This window comes from Mastacembelus armatus, chromosome 23 (genome assembly GCF_900324485.2).
Source record: "Mastacembelus armatus chromosome 23, fMasArm1.2, whole genome shotgun sequence".
NCBI classification, from domain to species: Eukaryota; Metazoa; Chordata; class Actinopteri; order Synbranchiformes; family Mastacembelidae; genus Mastacembelus; species Mastacembelus armatus.
Window position 1 is genome coordinate 16,007,888 of NC_046655.1, and position 14,686 is coordinate 16,022,573.

The window sequence follows — 14,686 nt, forward strand, 5'->3', positions numbered from 1 at the left end:
AATCATTTTAACCCTTAAAAACACTGAGTCATAATCAAAGCAGAATTGAACAGAATATAATTAAAAAATACAATTTTATTTTAGTTTATTTTACGATAATTTAAGTTTGTTCACTTAATCTCTTATTTGTGTTTTCTAAAGATTGAATTGTTTTCTGAATTTTCCTGAAGAGGCAGCTTTTCAACTACCGTAATAACGAAACACAGCCCGAAGTGAGCACACTAATGTCACTAATGTAGTGCAGTTCTCAGCTGACAGTAATTTTAGTAGTTTATAAGTATAAGCCTGCTATAATTAGGATCAACAAGGGTTTGACAAATAAAAGGAGCGTGGATGATTAGATTTTGCTGACGGGTGTCCGCTGTTTAACTGCCGCTGCTTTTCTGGGTATTACGGTCACATAGCGGACGCCTTCTCCGCGCTGGTTGGACCCGTCACGTCACATGACCAGGGAACAGCAGGAAGCGGAGGACTCGGCCGCCGAAGGAAGGGTGAGGAAATAAACAACACACATATAATGAAGTTTATTTGAGGTAAATAATAATAAGACCTTTTTCACGGTTGGCGTTTTGTAGCTCGAGGTTTTAGCTGACACACCCGCTGTTGGCGGTGAGTTTGAACGGCTGGCTTGGTGTTTGTGCGACGTAAGTGTCGGCGGCAGAAAGTGAAATTAGGATCAGGCTCGAACATGGAGCCGATTTCTGGCTCGGTTCTGACACTCGAGACTCGAACCGCCGGATAATTCCGCCGTGTGTTTGTATGGTTAGCAGGTTGTGTGTCTGGTTCGATGTTCGGTTCGGTACGGAGGCCCGACGGTTGATTTATTTCGAGGTTTGGGTGTTAAATGTCAGCAGGGGGTTAAACTCAGCGGAACCAGTCCCAGTAAAATCTTTGAAACCAGTAAAATCGTCCAGGTGAGTCGCGTTTATCAGCTTTTTTGTTGTTTCAGGCCTCAAACGGGAATTTCCCGACGCCCGGTGACGTAATGACGTACAGACGTCAAATATATTACGTCTCTAAAACGTATGCAACATACATATATACAAAATATACACACATACATATATATATCTACACAAAATGTACACGCATACACGAAATATACACACATACACACACACACACATATATATATATATATATACACACACACACATACACGAAATATACACACATACATATACACACATATTTGCTTTCTCTGGACCACATGTACATGGACTGGACCAGGCTCAGGAAGGTCCAGGTTTAGTATCGTGTTATTATTTGGAGTTAAACCAAGTCACTACAGGAACTGTATGAGTTACTGGATCTGTTGCTGGTTTGTTGAAGATCTGTTCTGTGTTTTCAGGATCAGTTGCAGCCTCAGGATGCAGAGCACCACCAACTACCTGTGGCTCATCTCAGACCTGCTGGGTCAGGGAGCAACAGCCAACGTTTACCGCGGGCGACACAAGGTACGCAGTGAGCAGCTGCAGGAGGAGGTCGAGTCTTGTAGCTCTGGTTTTACCAAAAGTCTAACTTCAGGCACCACTTGGTCCAAATGTGGTTCAAAAATGATACTTCTGATAGAAATAGTGAAAGGACTGCAGGTCAGGTCACTAAAAACCTGTGAAAAACAGATTTCCTTGGTTTGGTGACTTTATCTTTAAAGTCTTTCTGAGCTGAATCTCCAGAAAGGTTTTACAGGTGAATTTACACAGAACCAGCCAGAGGGTTAGACAGACTTGAATGTGTTTTAATGCAAACCTGTTCAACAAGAATCTCACTGTCAGAGGCCTGTCATAAACCAGACTCCACAGATATTTGACTTTAATGTGGATGTCAGTTTGATTTGGATGTTGCTTTGTTCTGAAGGATCCTCAGGGTTAAATTAATGAGTAAAAAGGCCTGGAACCAGATCTTGTACGTTTGCAGCTCAGGTTTTGGTTCAGTTTTTTTTTTCCTCACTTTGTGTTTTAAAGTTGATTTCAAAGCTTCAGGTTGTGAACTGTTCAGGGGGGATTTCCCAAAAATCTTTAAGTGAGAGGATAAGTCTGAACCTGAGCTTTTTGTTTGGATTCAGGATCAAATGACTCATTAACCTCAGCTCTGTCATGTGATTCAGTTTAAGGGGCTTTTGTGAGGGGGTGGTGTGTCTCTACACGTACACGGGTTATTGGATCAGTGTCCCCGTCTTGTGAAAGTTTGGGGATTACACAGAAACAGTAAAAATGTCTAAACCCAAAGAGTTTAAGGACCAAAATCCTCTTAGTTTTCCAAAGTGCCTGAAGAATCGAATTTCAAAACTCACCACTGCCTGTTAAAAGATCTGCTGCATAATTGTCAAATTTGACATTTAGTCCACATGAACCTTGGTATAACTAAACTGTGTGTGTCTGTGTGTAGAAGACGGGCGACCTGTACGCTGTCAAAGTCTTTAACAACCTGAGTTTCTTGAGGCCCCTCGACGTCCAGATGAGAGAGTTCGAGGTTCTGAAGAAACTGAACCACAAGAACATCGTCAAGCTCTTCGCTGTGGAGGAAGAGGTCAGAAACCGTCTGGGTTCACACGACTTTTCCAGACTTAACAAAGGTCCTGCTGTGGCTTTGTCGGTGACAGAAGTGTTAATGCTGTTAATGCAGGCTCTTCTTTAAACATGGTTCAGCTGATACTATGCTCATGTCTAACAATGTGACGTGTGATGGTTTGTGCCAGAAACAGTAGTAATGTTCTTCCTGAAGTCTCAGCAGAGTTCTGACCTCCTCTCCCTCTCAGTCCAACACCCGACACAAGGTGCTGGTGATGGAGTACTGTCCCTGTGGAAGTCTCTACACGGTGCTGGAGGAGTCGTCCAACGCTTACGGACTCCCGGAGGACGAGTTCCTCATAGTTCTCCATGATGTGGGTGAGGAACAGTCTGACCCTGTGAAGCAGTTTAAGAAGAAAGCAGATTGTTTCCTTTGCACTTCTCTCTGCTGTGTCTGAGGTGATCTCTGATTGGCTGTTGTCCCTCCTGCAGTGGCAGGTATGAACCACCTGAGAGAGTATGGCATCGTCCATCGGGACATCAAACCAGGAAACATCATGAGGGTGATCGGAGAGGACGGACGCTCCGTCTACAAACTGACGGACTTCGGAGCAGCCAGAGAGCTGGAGGACGACGAGCAGTTTGTGTCCCTGTACGGCACAGAGGAATATTTGGTGAGGACGTTCAACGATCTGTCTCTGCTGCTCTGTCCAAGGCCTTTAATCGTTTCTAGGAGCCGCTCACTCTTCTTCACGTGTTTCCTGTGCAGCACCCTGACATGTACGAGCGAGCCGTGCTGAGAAAAGACCACCAGAAGAAATACGGCGCCACGGTGGATCTGTGGAGCATCGGGGTCACGTTTTACCACGCCGCCACCGGCAGCCTGCCCTTCAGGCCGTTTGAAGGACCACGCAGGAACAAAGAAGTCATGTGAGAGCACAACACTCACCTCAGCCTGTTTCTGTGGGAGAAGAGTCAAACTCTAAACTCAGCGGTTTGTTTGCTGCAGGTATAAAATCATCACGGAGAAGCCGTCGGGGACGATCTCCGGTCATCAGAAATGTGAGAACGGGAAGATCGAGTGGAGCACAGAGATGCCGGTGTCCTGCAGTCTGTCCAAGTAAGAACCAAATCTGCTCCAGGTTCCTCCTCCTGCAGCTCCGTTTGTAATCACATGAATTACAGAACGTTGTGTTAGAGTTCAGTTGTTTTTACTGGACCTGTTCTTTAGCAGGGAAATGTTGGTTGTGACATCTGTGAAATTTGACGTCATGATGTTGTCACTTAATTTGAGTTCAAACTATAAAACCACTAAACACACGTTTATACAGTGTTAGATGAGCAGAACCGCTGTCATTAGAATGAAATCTCACCAAAGCCTCCACTGTTCCTTCCAGGATCCACAGCGATTTATTGATCTGCATTTATTTTTAAGGGACCACGTATCAAACGTACGTTTCCTTATTGCACGTGAGCTGAGTGTGTCATTCTCGTGTTTCAGGGGTCTGCAGAGCCTCCTGACACCGGTTCTCGCCAACATTTTGGAAGCGGATCAGGAAAAATGTTGGGGTTTTGACCAATTCTTCGCCGAGACCAACGACATCCTGCACCGGACCGTGGTCTACGTCTTCAGTCTGCAGCAGGCCACGCTGCACCACGTCTACATCCACGAGTACAACACGTAAGAACAAAAAGGGCATGATGGGAAGGACCTGGCACTCTCCTCACCTCAGAGCTGATTGGTTTAGATTTTGACCTGACATCCTTTCTGATTAATCGTGAAGGCTTTTAGTTTTGTTTCTGTTGTGTGCTGTAAAAAGGTGAAGCCTTCAGGAGGTCACACCTTTACAGCACATTCATTCCAGAATTAAAGTATCGTCAGGTGATTCGAGCCGTGTTGTTAAGCAAGACAGTGATTTATTTATTTTTTAGACTGGCGTCTGGTTTGGAACTGGGTCGGATTTTGTCGTTTTCTCTTCTCGGCCTGTAGATACATTTTCTATGTGCATAAGCCTGTTAATCCCCAGAGAGGAAGCTGACTCCCTCCCCTGCTGCTCCTCGTGTCTCCACAGGGCGGCACTGTTCCAGGAGCTGCTGTCCCGCAGGACCAGCATTCCCCTGCACAACCAGGAGCTGCTGTACGAAGGCCGCCGCCTCGTCCTTGACCCCAACCGCCAGGCCAAGACCTTCCCCAAGACCTCCAGAGACAATCCCATCATGCTCGTCAGCCGCGAGTCCGTCGCCACCGTGGGACTCATCTTTGAAGACCGTACGTAGACCTGCAGGGGGCGCCAGAACAGTTGAAGCCTTGAAACAAGTCAAAGAAGAGACTCTCGAACATATTTTAAACTTTTTGGGGTTTCTTTGTCTTCACAGCCAGTCCACCTAAAGTGCAGCCTCGCTATGACCTCGACCTGGACGCCAGCTACGCAAAGGTGCTGATTTAACAAAATAAAAGTCACATTAATGCCGATTCGGGAAGAGAGAAACTTTCTGTGTAACCAGCAGGGATTTCACCCACATCCCAGAACCTGATGTTTGTGTTTGTAAGTGACATGTATCCAGCTCTGTGTGATCTGGGAAACTCCAGCTGTCATGTGGCCGTGGCTTCAAATTCAAAGTGCTAATTGAAGCCCAGAAACGTTTGCAGTAATCATCAGTAAATAAACAGATAATACTGTAATTTGACCTCAGATACTGGTGTAAAAACTGCAGCTGCTCACCCTCCACCCAACTGGTCAGTAACAGATCAGTCTGATATTCTTCATTTCTTCTTAACTCAACAAGTCTGGTGCTAATCTACACTCAGGATGTGTTGGCTACAGCCAACACGCTGTAACATGGAGGAGCAGCTTGTTTCTTTGGTGTCACTTGTTATTCATACATATGTGAACGGACATGCTGACTTTTCTGATGCTGCTCAGACTTTTGCAGGTGACGTTGGACATTTATGGAAAACCTCTGAGTCTCTGCTGGTCTATCAGGAGCTGGTTCGAAAAGGAGTTCGAGGTTTAATGTAAGTAAATGTCAGACGGTCTGTGACACGAACCACCGTCTTATAAAACCAGTGAGGAGCAGTGTAAACTGGAGGTCAGTGAAAACATGCTCTCCTCTCGTTCGTATCCAGAGAGCTGATGAAGGAGGACTACTCTGAGATCCAACACAAGAAGTCGGAGGTTTTCCACCTGTGTAGCTACTGTACGCAGATCCTGGAGAAAACAGAACAGCTGTGAGAGACGCATTAATCACGTTAGTCACAGACATGTCAGATATTCAGCTGAAGAAATATAATAATCAGGTCTGTGTTGCTCCACAGGTTTGAGGTGCTGATGCAGGCCAACGTGCTGTCGACAGAGTACGACGAGATCTCAGACATGCACAAGAAAGTTCTCAGAGTGAGTACTTGCTTTACTCCCCAACCTGAAACGTCATAGTGACCACAGAGAATTAACTTAGGAACTACCTCAAACTACCTAAGCCCTTAGCATCTGTGTTCTGAGGTGTTCCACGTGGTTCCTCAAGTATCAGTATGTGGTTTAAGCTGGTTTTAAAGGCTGTTACACCTGTTTAAGGTCACAGCTGCTTCGGTTAGTGCCAGTGAAAGCAGCAGAATGAAGTGTCGGACGAGATGAATGTTTCCAAAGCTGCCATGCTGATTTTGTTGCACTGCGACCATGTTGCTCCTAATCATTTCGGGTTTGTGTGCAGATCTCCAGCTCTTTGGAGCCCATCGAACGAGCAACACAAGACATGAAGAGTAAATTTCTCCCAGGAGGCCCGTTGACCGACACCTGGACACAACAAGTGGGGACGCACCCCGAGGACCGGAAGTGAGTTGTTTACACACAGAAAACCCACTGGTGGTGTGTGTGTCATAAACCAGTGTGTGATGGTGGCTTGTCTCTACAGTGTGGAGAAAATCAAAGTGCTGCTGGACGCCATCACGGCCATCTACCAGCAGTTCAAGAAGGACAAGGCAGAGAGACGTGAGTTTGTCGCCACATGTAAACATCAGCTCCGTGATTTTTCAAGTGGTAACGAAATGTCGAACCCCACTGTCACATTTTCTGTTCTCACGTTCTGTTTTAGGCCTGCCATACAACGAGGAACAGATCCATAAATTTGACAAGTAGGTTTTATCACTGGCTCTGAAGCTGTTTCTGGACTTTTAATTTGAAGTTCTGACCTGAATCTCGTTCCTTGACAGACAGAAGTTGGTGCTTCATGCCAGCAAAGCCAGATCTCTGTTCACGGAAGAGTGCGCCATGAAGTATCGTCTCTTCATCTCCAAGAGTGAAGAGTGGATGAGGTAAAGTACTGATGAAGATGACGGGGCTCGGCTCGCGGTGTTAGCGCTCGGTGCTCAGTGAGGTGTTGTGTTTTCAGGAAGGTTCACCTCGTGAGGAAGCAGCTGCTCGGCCTGTCCTCCGGTCAGCTGATCAGCATCGAGAAGGAGGTGACCATGCTGATGGAGAGAGCCATCAAGGTAAACAACAAACTGACAAACACACGTTTTACATCGGTGTGAACGAAGGGTCAGGTGACCACAGACACGTGCCGATTTTGGAGCAGTGGAACCAGAGGCCAATGGACTCTTTGTTCCTTCATAGACTGTAAACGATGACGACTGTTCTCAGCATCTGGAGCTGGTTTTTGTGAAAAAGACGGGCCGCCCATTGTTGGTGAGGAAGAACCATGCTAATTACAGCTGTGTGTGTGTGTGTGTGTGTCACAGCTGCAGGAACAGCTGCCTCAGAAAGTCCTCCCTCTGGTGTCCAGCGGGTTGAAACCTCAGGCCTACCTGAGCCAGAACACCCTGGTGGAGATGACACTTGGGTAGGTGTTTGCCTTCCTCATCATCATCATCATCATCATCATCATCATCATCGTTTGCAGGCTTTAATAAACCAGTTTCTGACTCTGCTGTTTGTCAGGATGAAGAAGCTGAAGGAGGAGATGGAGGGTGTGGTCAAAGAGCTGGCAGAGAACAACCACTTCTTAGAAAGGTCAGACAGCACCTCACCTCAGGGTCAGGCGGTGATAACTTTGTGCCCGTTTAACAGTCCAAGCGCTGGACAGTCTGTACGTTGACGATAATTTCACTACACGTCACGACATCATACGACTTCGTGTAGTTCAGCCTGCTGAAGTGTCGAATGACATGTTAAAGGAGTTAATCATAAGATCCCCATCCCCACTTATACTGAAATGTGACGTGGGACGTGAAGAAGACACCACAGATGCTGTCACATTAAAGGTGCACTACTGAGAAGTGTTCAGTTTATTAGGAACACCTGTCTGATTCAACAGTCCTGTGTTTATTCCTCCTTCATGAAGCAGAGCAGAGAAACGCCAGAACATTCCTTTAATCTGCATTAAGTTGTGCCTCTCTCTGTCTTTCAGGTTCGGGACTTTGACTCTTGACGGGGGCCTGAGAGGCTAAGAACCAGAACCTGAGACTTGCGGCATCCTTTGTACATATTTTGTCTTTATGTTGTAAATAATGTCCGGCTGTAAGATGAAGTTCTGTATGAACGAGCCTCTGAGTCTGTAACCAACATACCTTTACTGTCCATGGCATTAGAATCAGCTGCAGAATGTTTTACCTGAGGAGCTGTGAAAAATGTCCTTTCATTAATCCTTAAGTTACCTGAGAAATACTGATCTGAATAAGTTGTTTGGTCCCCGCAGAGCCGGCAAGACTTTGACAAATGAACCAAATATCACAGGAGACACAAGTCGGTTTAAGGAGATATTAAGAGGGTTTTGTTGACGTTAGTCTTACATCGTATTCATATTTGGAAAAATGTGTGGTCCTGTTTTTCGATTAATTACATTAAGGGATTTTAAAGTTTTTTTAAAGGCTAAAAGGTCTGTGACCAAAACATTTCAGGAATCCATTCATTTGTCCCTTAATTTTTTGACGTATAGCCCAATGAACTCAAAATTTTTAACTCATCTATAATGGATTTCCTACATATTTAAACATAAATTTTTAATTTTGTTGGGTGTCTTTAAAAATCTTAATTTGGTAATAAAAGGGTTTTTACAAGGCAAATTTATGTTTACAGGGGTAAATTAAGGGTTAAATAAAGGTCATTTAAGGGATTGTCCTTTTGTAATGCATTATGGTGTTTTTAATGGAGTATCTGTATCGGTTATGGGAATTTTAAGATTGTACCCATTGATTTGCACCTTAAAAGGAGCTCAAAATTTCTATTAAATTAAAGTTACAACCTGTTAAAATTGAGCACATATAACATCAATGTCCTTAATGACTTTTTCCCTTAAAAAGATCTATGCAGATGATCTATTAAAAATACCATAATATATCCCAAACCTCTAATTATTATTTAAAATCTCATTAAAATACCTTAATTATATGACTTAGCTGGTAATGTGCTGGATTTGAATGAAGAAATTTAAGGGGCTAAGCAGAATTAAGCAGTTTTGGTTCTTTGAGGCCGGTCAACCGTCACGGTCAGTTCTTTTTCTGGATGCTTATTTTCTCTGGTTAGTACATCACAGATGTGCAGAAACACCTCTTTGTTCATGACTAAAGGAAGATATCAATCTATCATCTTTGTTCAGAAGATGTTTAGTTAATGTTTTGTCAGAATTCAGCATTCACATGTTTGAAAAGCCTGTAAATAAATAAATAATAAATGATAGAGCCATATCAAGCTGTAGGTGTTATGTTTATTTCTTTCATATTCCCTTCCCCTCTGTCATGGTCTCCTCAGGCTTCACCTAGTTTAAGAAAATAAAAGTTCTTGTAGTTGCTAAAACTCCAACTGTATTTCTCTGCAAGTTTGTTTTTCCCGTATAAAATCAAAGTATGAGGAAAACAATTAAAGATAAATAAAGATTATGTAAAACTCACAACTCAGCATTTTAGTCTCAAATGTAAATTTTTAGGTCAGGATTACAAAGCAATATGTTATAATTATGTGATATGAAGTGAACTAAAATTATTGAGATGTCATTTCCACTTTCTGTTCTAGACCCTGAATTATCAAGTAATAATTTGACTTCGGTCAACATTTTATTTTAGGAGTCAATTATGAGGCTGTAGGTCATTTATTCTAATTTGTGTGATTTGTTTTATTCGATTTTTTGTTTATTTTTCCGTTTGCTCTCGCGATTGTACATTGTCACTTTCCTTTAGTTCAATAAAGATTCGTTGGGACTCGAGGCTGACGTCATGACGTTACACGCACAGGAAACGGGATGTAAACAAGACAACGAGCTCAACTAGTGGGGATTAGCTCGGTTAGCGCTAGTTTTTCGTTAACTTTAACTTTTCTTTGTAGCTGAAAAACTACTTTTCTATCTGTTATATATCTATTTATATCTTAAAGCTGTTAGCTGCGTGGAGCTAACGCAAGCTAGCACGTTAGCTTTGGCCAAAATGGATGACAGCAAGGTAAGAACGCTATCGGTTGTTTGGCGATGAACGATAATTCGATCAGTAATTTGTTTATTTATCGTTAATTGACACCCATTCATTGAGGTTAATAACTGTCTTAACATTTTACCTTCCGAGGCTCGGGCTGGTTGGATGGGTATAATGATATGTTTTTACGGAGCTAACCGTGGCTAATGCTAGCAAGCTAACGCTAGCTGCAGGTGTTAAAGTCCAATTGAACAAAGGTCTGAAATTTTCTTTTCACCTGTGGAGAATTTCTGTTACCAATTTTGTGGCTTCGTTTCTAACTCTTGACAGAAAGGACACGTCGACCAAAAGCCAGAAACAAGTTGGTGCTCGCTGTAAGAGTGCTTAGCTAGTTAGCTGACTAGGCTAACACTAGTTAGCTGATTAGGCTAAGACATGACTGTCCAAGAAATGATGTGTAATAAAATATTCAAATCACAATATAATAATACTATAATACGAGCACTGGTCATATGCTCTGTGATATTTGTCATTAAACAGAAGGAGCTTGATAAAGTGGTATTTATTTCTGCAAACTAAGTCTAAGAGCTGGGAAACCTCATTCTCTTCTTTTTGTGATTCCATCTTGTTTGACTTATATATTTCCCTTGTTGTCAGATGGTGGCTGGCAAAGTGAAGAAGCCAGGGAAACGTGGCCGTAAACCTGCAAAAATCGATCTGAAGGCTAAACTGGAGCGAAGCCGTCAGAGTGCCAGAGAGTGCAGAGCCAGGAAGAAGCTGAGATACCAGTACCTGGAGGAACTGGTTTCCAGTAAGGAGAGGGCTATCTGTGCCCTGCGGGAGGAGCTGGAGATGGTAAGGAAACGTCTGTTCATGTGGTCAGGAAATGGTTTCGCTCAGAAAAACCTTAGTTTTCTCACAACAGACCTCTACATGTGTTTACAAGTCTTTAATCGCTTCAAATGTGAATATATTTTCTTGGTCTTTCATAACAGCAAATGGTTTTAGACTGTTTTTCCATTTTAAAATGTTTTCTGACATGTTGAAAACCAAATAATTACCTGATTAAGGAACATTCATTTTCCCAAACTCGGACCGGTGCCAGCTCTCACGTTTGAACCAAGCCGCTGTGTGAACTGTCGTTTATCAGAAAATGTAGTTGGAGTGAAAACACGCCTTGGGCAGAATGAACCATGATATTTATAGTACTGATGCATGTTAATGTGCAGCTGGTTGAGTCGGAGCAGATTTCTTACTTCAAACACAGTGTGTATTTAAATACACATATTTCAAACTGATGAGAGGAGCCTGTTGAATTTCACAGCTGGTTCTGTGTGTGTTACTAAGTCCAAGTCCCATCCAGAGACTGACGGCAACAATGAATGTGCTGTGAACCCAGTCATGATGGAAGATCGTGTTTGCAGCCGTGAGTTAAACTCTGAGCGTGGCGTTTGTTTCCTCCTGCAGTACAAGCAGTGGTGTTCGGCCATGGATCAGGGGAAGATCCCCTCAGAGATCAAAGCTCTGCTGACCGGAGACGACCAGAAAACGCCTCAGGGTGGCAGCAGCACCAAGACGTCGAAGAACAAGAACGGCATCAGCAGCGGCAGTCAGGGTTAGTCTGAGTGACGCCGAGCAAAGACTGATGATGTGAAGCTGCTGCTGTGACTGAACATCAATGTATTTGCAGACTCGCATGTTTTTTCCTGCTTGTTCCACACGAAGCTGCAGCTGTAATTCCTCGAACTTTCCTTGATGCCAGTGAGACCAGCCTCCCCTACATCACATTTTATTCAGCTGCCAGGCCTCCATCAGGGGTTTGAGGTTGTTTCTGTCTTAGCCACATTCTCATGACTTATTCACGTCCTGCTAAAGGATCTGTTCGGCCCGAGTCCTTTAACTCAGTGTGTCTGCTGGACTGGTAGTGAGTCCGATCTGAACCTTTGATGTTTTAATAACGGCTGCAGCTGCTGAAACTGACTCCCTGAGTTTTTCAAACACTGAAGCTTCTGAGTCAAACCTATGAAGCTGATCAGTTTAAATTATTGATCTGATGTGAATGAAAGTTTAACTGGAGGATGTGACTCCTGAAACCAACATGCAAAGAGACAGGATGTTCACTCTGTTGGAAACACACTGCCTCCTGTTTGTACACAGTTAGTGGTGCATCATCCAATTCCTAACTCTTTTCAGCCAATCACATTACCCTCCAATTACCTAAGTCTTTTATTGATTATAAGTCATTAAACAGAAGACTTTCCAATCAAACAGCAAACTCAGCTCATTATAACCCATTTTTCAAACCACTATCATTTCCTAATCTCGACTCTCTCTTCAGTATCCTGAAAAGCACTTTATTTATGTAATATATTATGACTTTTACTAGCACTTCATAGTTTATCATTCAACTCTGAGGCAATCTGCAGACAAAATGTTCAAAGTGTGTGAAACATGTAGTTCAGAGTGCAACGCTGGTAAAACTGAAACATGTTGTGTACTTATTGTGTATAGTGATTGCTAAGTGACCTGATGGATGGAGTTTGTGTAAGAAAACTGAGAACAGCTTTGCATGTGATGAAGCCAAAACCAGGTGGAGAAGAAATCCTGTGGTGCTGTTCTGTCAGTTCTACATTTTCACCCATTTCTTCTGTTGCATGTTCAGTCGTGTTGAGAAGTGAGGTGGACACATCATCCAGACTGGATTTGTGAACAATGAATGTTATGTTAGCAGCTCCTGATTATTTCGTATGTAAACTTTGTTTTTTCTTCCTCCTGCAGCTTCTTTTATGAAAGTTGCCCTTTCATTTCATGTCTAACCACCTGTTTAGCTTTTTTCCCCCACTGAAGTGATAAAAAACATAAAAAAGCACTTTCATAACTTTGGCAGATGCACTTTGATGATTTTCACCGTCTGAACTTTTGTGTCTCAGTGTAAATAAAAATGTGAGTCTACAGGACTGATGATCTTTTATTTAGCTCACATACATGATACTAAATATATTCTTACTAAGACCTAACTCATTTACTCAAGTACTTCAGTTCTAAAGTATTTGTACTTTTGTACTCCTTGGACTTTACTACATGTCAGAATCAAACCTTGTACTTTTTCCTTCTCTACATTTATCTGATAACTTTAGTTCCTTTTCAGAATCAGATGGATCCAACAAAATACAGACTGATCATCAAACTTTATTGATCCCTGGGGGGAAATTCCCAAGATACCCAGCGGTATATAAAGTACTTCAAATCAGAAGTATATAAGGTGGTTAACGTCAGCTACCCAGCAGTATATAAAGTACTTCAAATTAGAAGTATATAAGGTAGTTAACATCAGCTACCCAGCGGTATATAAAGTACTTCAAATTAGAAGTATATAAGGTAGTTAACGTCAGCTACCCGGCGGTATATAAAGTACTTCAAATTAGAAGTATATAAGGTAGTTAACGTCAGCTACCCGGCGGTATATAAAGTACTTCAAATTAGAAGTATATAAGGTAGTTAACGTCAGCTACCCAGAGGTATATAAAGTACTTCAAATTAGAAGTATATAAGGTAGTTAACGTCAGCTACCCAGCGGTATATAAAGTACTTCAAATTAGAAGTATATAAGGTAGTTGACGTCAGCTACCCGGCGGTATATAAAGTACTTCAAATTAGAAGTATATAAGGTAGTTAACGTCAGCTACCCAGCGGTATATAAAGTACTTCAAATTAGAAGTATATAAGGTAGTCAACGTCAGCTACCCAGCGGTATATAAAGTACTTCAAATTAGAAGTATATAAGGTAGTTAACATCAGCTCCAACATTAAAGTGATCAACACAATAATCATCAATAATTAGAATCCAATAATGTCAGATCCATTCATGTGGAATGGGCCATTCTGCACAGTGAGTACTTTTACTTTGGATTCTTCAAGTACATTTGGATGATGGTACTTTTGGGCTTTTACTGCAGTAACATTTGAATGCAGGACTTTTACTTGGAATATCTTGTTATATCCAAAAACAACTTTAGAAAACCAGTTTTAATGGACAGACTGAACTTTCCAGTGTAAACTCACACACAGTGACCCCTGCTGGCGATTGTTGGGGTTACAGGACACAGCAGCTTGTTTACACCAAACCTCAGGTGAAGTTCATACCTGCGGTTTTACTGGTCATGTGACTTTGACCTAAACAATGCTAAGCTTGGGGTTTTACTGGTCATGTGACTTTGACCTAAACAATGCTAAGCTAGTGGGACCCTCCTAGACACACACAAATCTGTATATCTGTTGTATTTAAAATGTACAGGAGTGTTTTTAACAATCTAAAACATTACTCAGCTATGCCAGAACCCCCACACATGGATATACCAACAATGTGCAGTCAGAGGCGTCGATCAGACACATATTTAATATCACTCCTCTGTCAGCTGAAAAGTCCCTTCTAGAAAACTTGATTTAATGTCTGTATTGATTTTTTTGTCCTTCAACTTGTTAATGTGTTTGATATTCACTGTGAACATAATATTGTATTGATCTGACGTAACTACGTGGAAATTTAACCAACAAAAGTCGTGAGCTCTTCAGCCTGTCTCTGCTCTAAAACAAGCCCAAAAAGGAAAAAGGTAATGATTAGAAGAAAAAGCTCAACAGCAACAAACGAAAGAGAAATGACACTGACACTATTTGTGTATTTGTTTAGTATATTGAAATTGATAAAAGATCATTTATTTATTGGTACATTTGAACAGTAGAACAGAGTCTGGACAAGCATGAAAACATCAGTGTGTGTGTG

At 42.3% G+C, this 14,686-nt stretch overlaps 2 protein-coding genes across 4 annotated transcripts; both read left to right on the forward strand.

The window, feature by feature from the left end:
- The first annotated feature begins 409 nt into the window (after positions 1-409).
- On the forward strand, positions 410-9,193 carry tbk1 (TANK-binding kinase 1). Of its 3 annotated transcripts, none has more exons than XM_026327144.1 (21): positions 410-491; positions 1,352-1,457; positions 2,389-2,529; positions 2,759-2,888; positions 3,003-3,184; positions 3,280-3,440; positions 3,520-3,630; positions 4,012-4,191; positions 4,583-4,779; positions 4,887-4,945; positions 5,435-5,526; positions 5,638-5,739; positions 5,827-5,905; positions 6,219-6,340; positions 6,420-6,496; positions 6,600-6,639; positions 6,718-6,819; positions 6,897-6,996; positions 7,246-7,346; positions 7,445-7,516; positions 7,914-9,193. In XM_026327144.1, exons 2-21 carry the CDS (start codon positions 1,371-1,373, stop codon positions 7,951-7,953), a joined length of 2,175 nt encoding a protein of 724 aa, XP_026182929.1. In that variant the 5' UTR covers positions 410-491; positions 1,352-1,370; the 3' UTR covers positions 7,954-9,193. The 3 variants fall into 3 exon arrangements, with proteins under 3 accessions (XP_026182929.1, XP_026182931.1, XP_026182930.1); XM_026327146.1 differs by having other exon boundaries at positions 2,392-2,529; XM_026327145.1 differs by lacking the exon at positions 410-491 and adding an exon at positions 591-609.
- Positions 9,194-9,716: 523 nt separating this feature from the next.
- Positions 9,717-12,863, forward strand: crebl2 (cAMP responsive element binding protein-like 2). The gene is made up of 3 exons (XM_026327469.1): positions 9,717-9,936; positions 10,564-10,761; positions 11,374-12,863. Exons 1-3 carry the CDS (start codon positions 9,922-9,924, stop codon positions 11,524-11,526), a joined length of 366 nt encoding a protein of 121 aa, XP_026183254.1. The 5' UTR covers positions 9,717-9,921; the 3' UTR covers positions 11,527-12,863.
- Positions 12,864-14,686: the final 1,823 nt, after the last annotated feature.

What these genes read in the sequence shown, in the direction of transcription:
- tbk1 (XM_026327144.1), top strand. Translation starts at nt 1,371, where the DNA reads ATGCAGAGCACCACCAACTACCTGTGGCTCATCTCAGACCTGCTGGGT. An exon ending in ACGGCACAGAGGAATATTTG is followed by an intron (nt 3,185 to 3,279) that starts GTGAGGACGTTC and finishes TTTCCTGTGCAG; the next exon opens with CACCCTGACATGTACGAGCG. An exon ending in CAGATCCATAAATTTGACAA is followed by an intron (nt 6,640 to 6,717) that starts GTAGGTTTTATC and finishes GTTCCTTGACAG; the next exon opens with ACAGAAGTTGGTGCTTCATG.
- crebl2 (XM_026327469.1), top strand. An exon ending in TGCGGGAGGAGCTGGAGATG is followed by an intron (nt 10,762 to 11,373) that starts GTAAGGAAACGT and finishes TTCCTCCTGCAG; the next exon opens with TACAAGCAGTGGTGTTCGGC.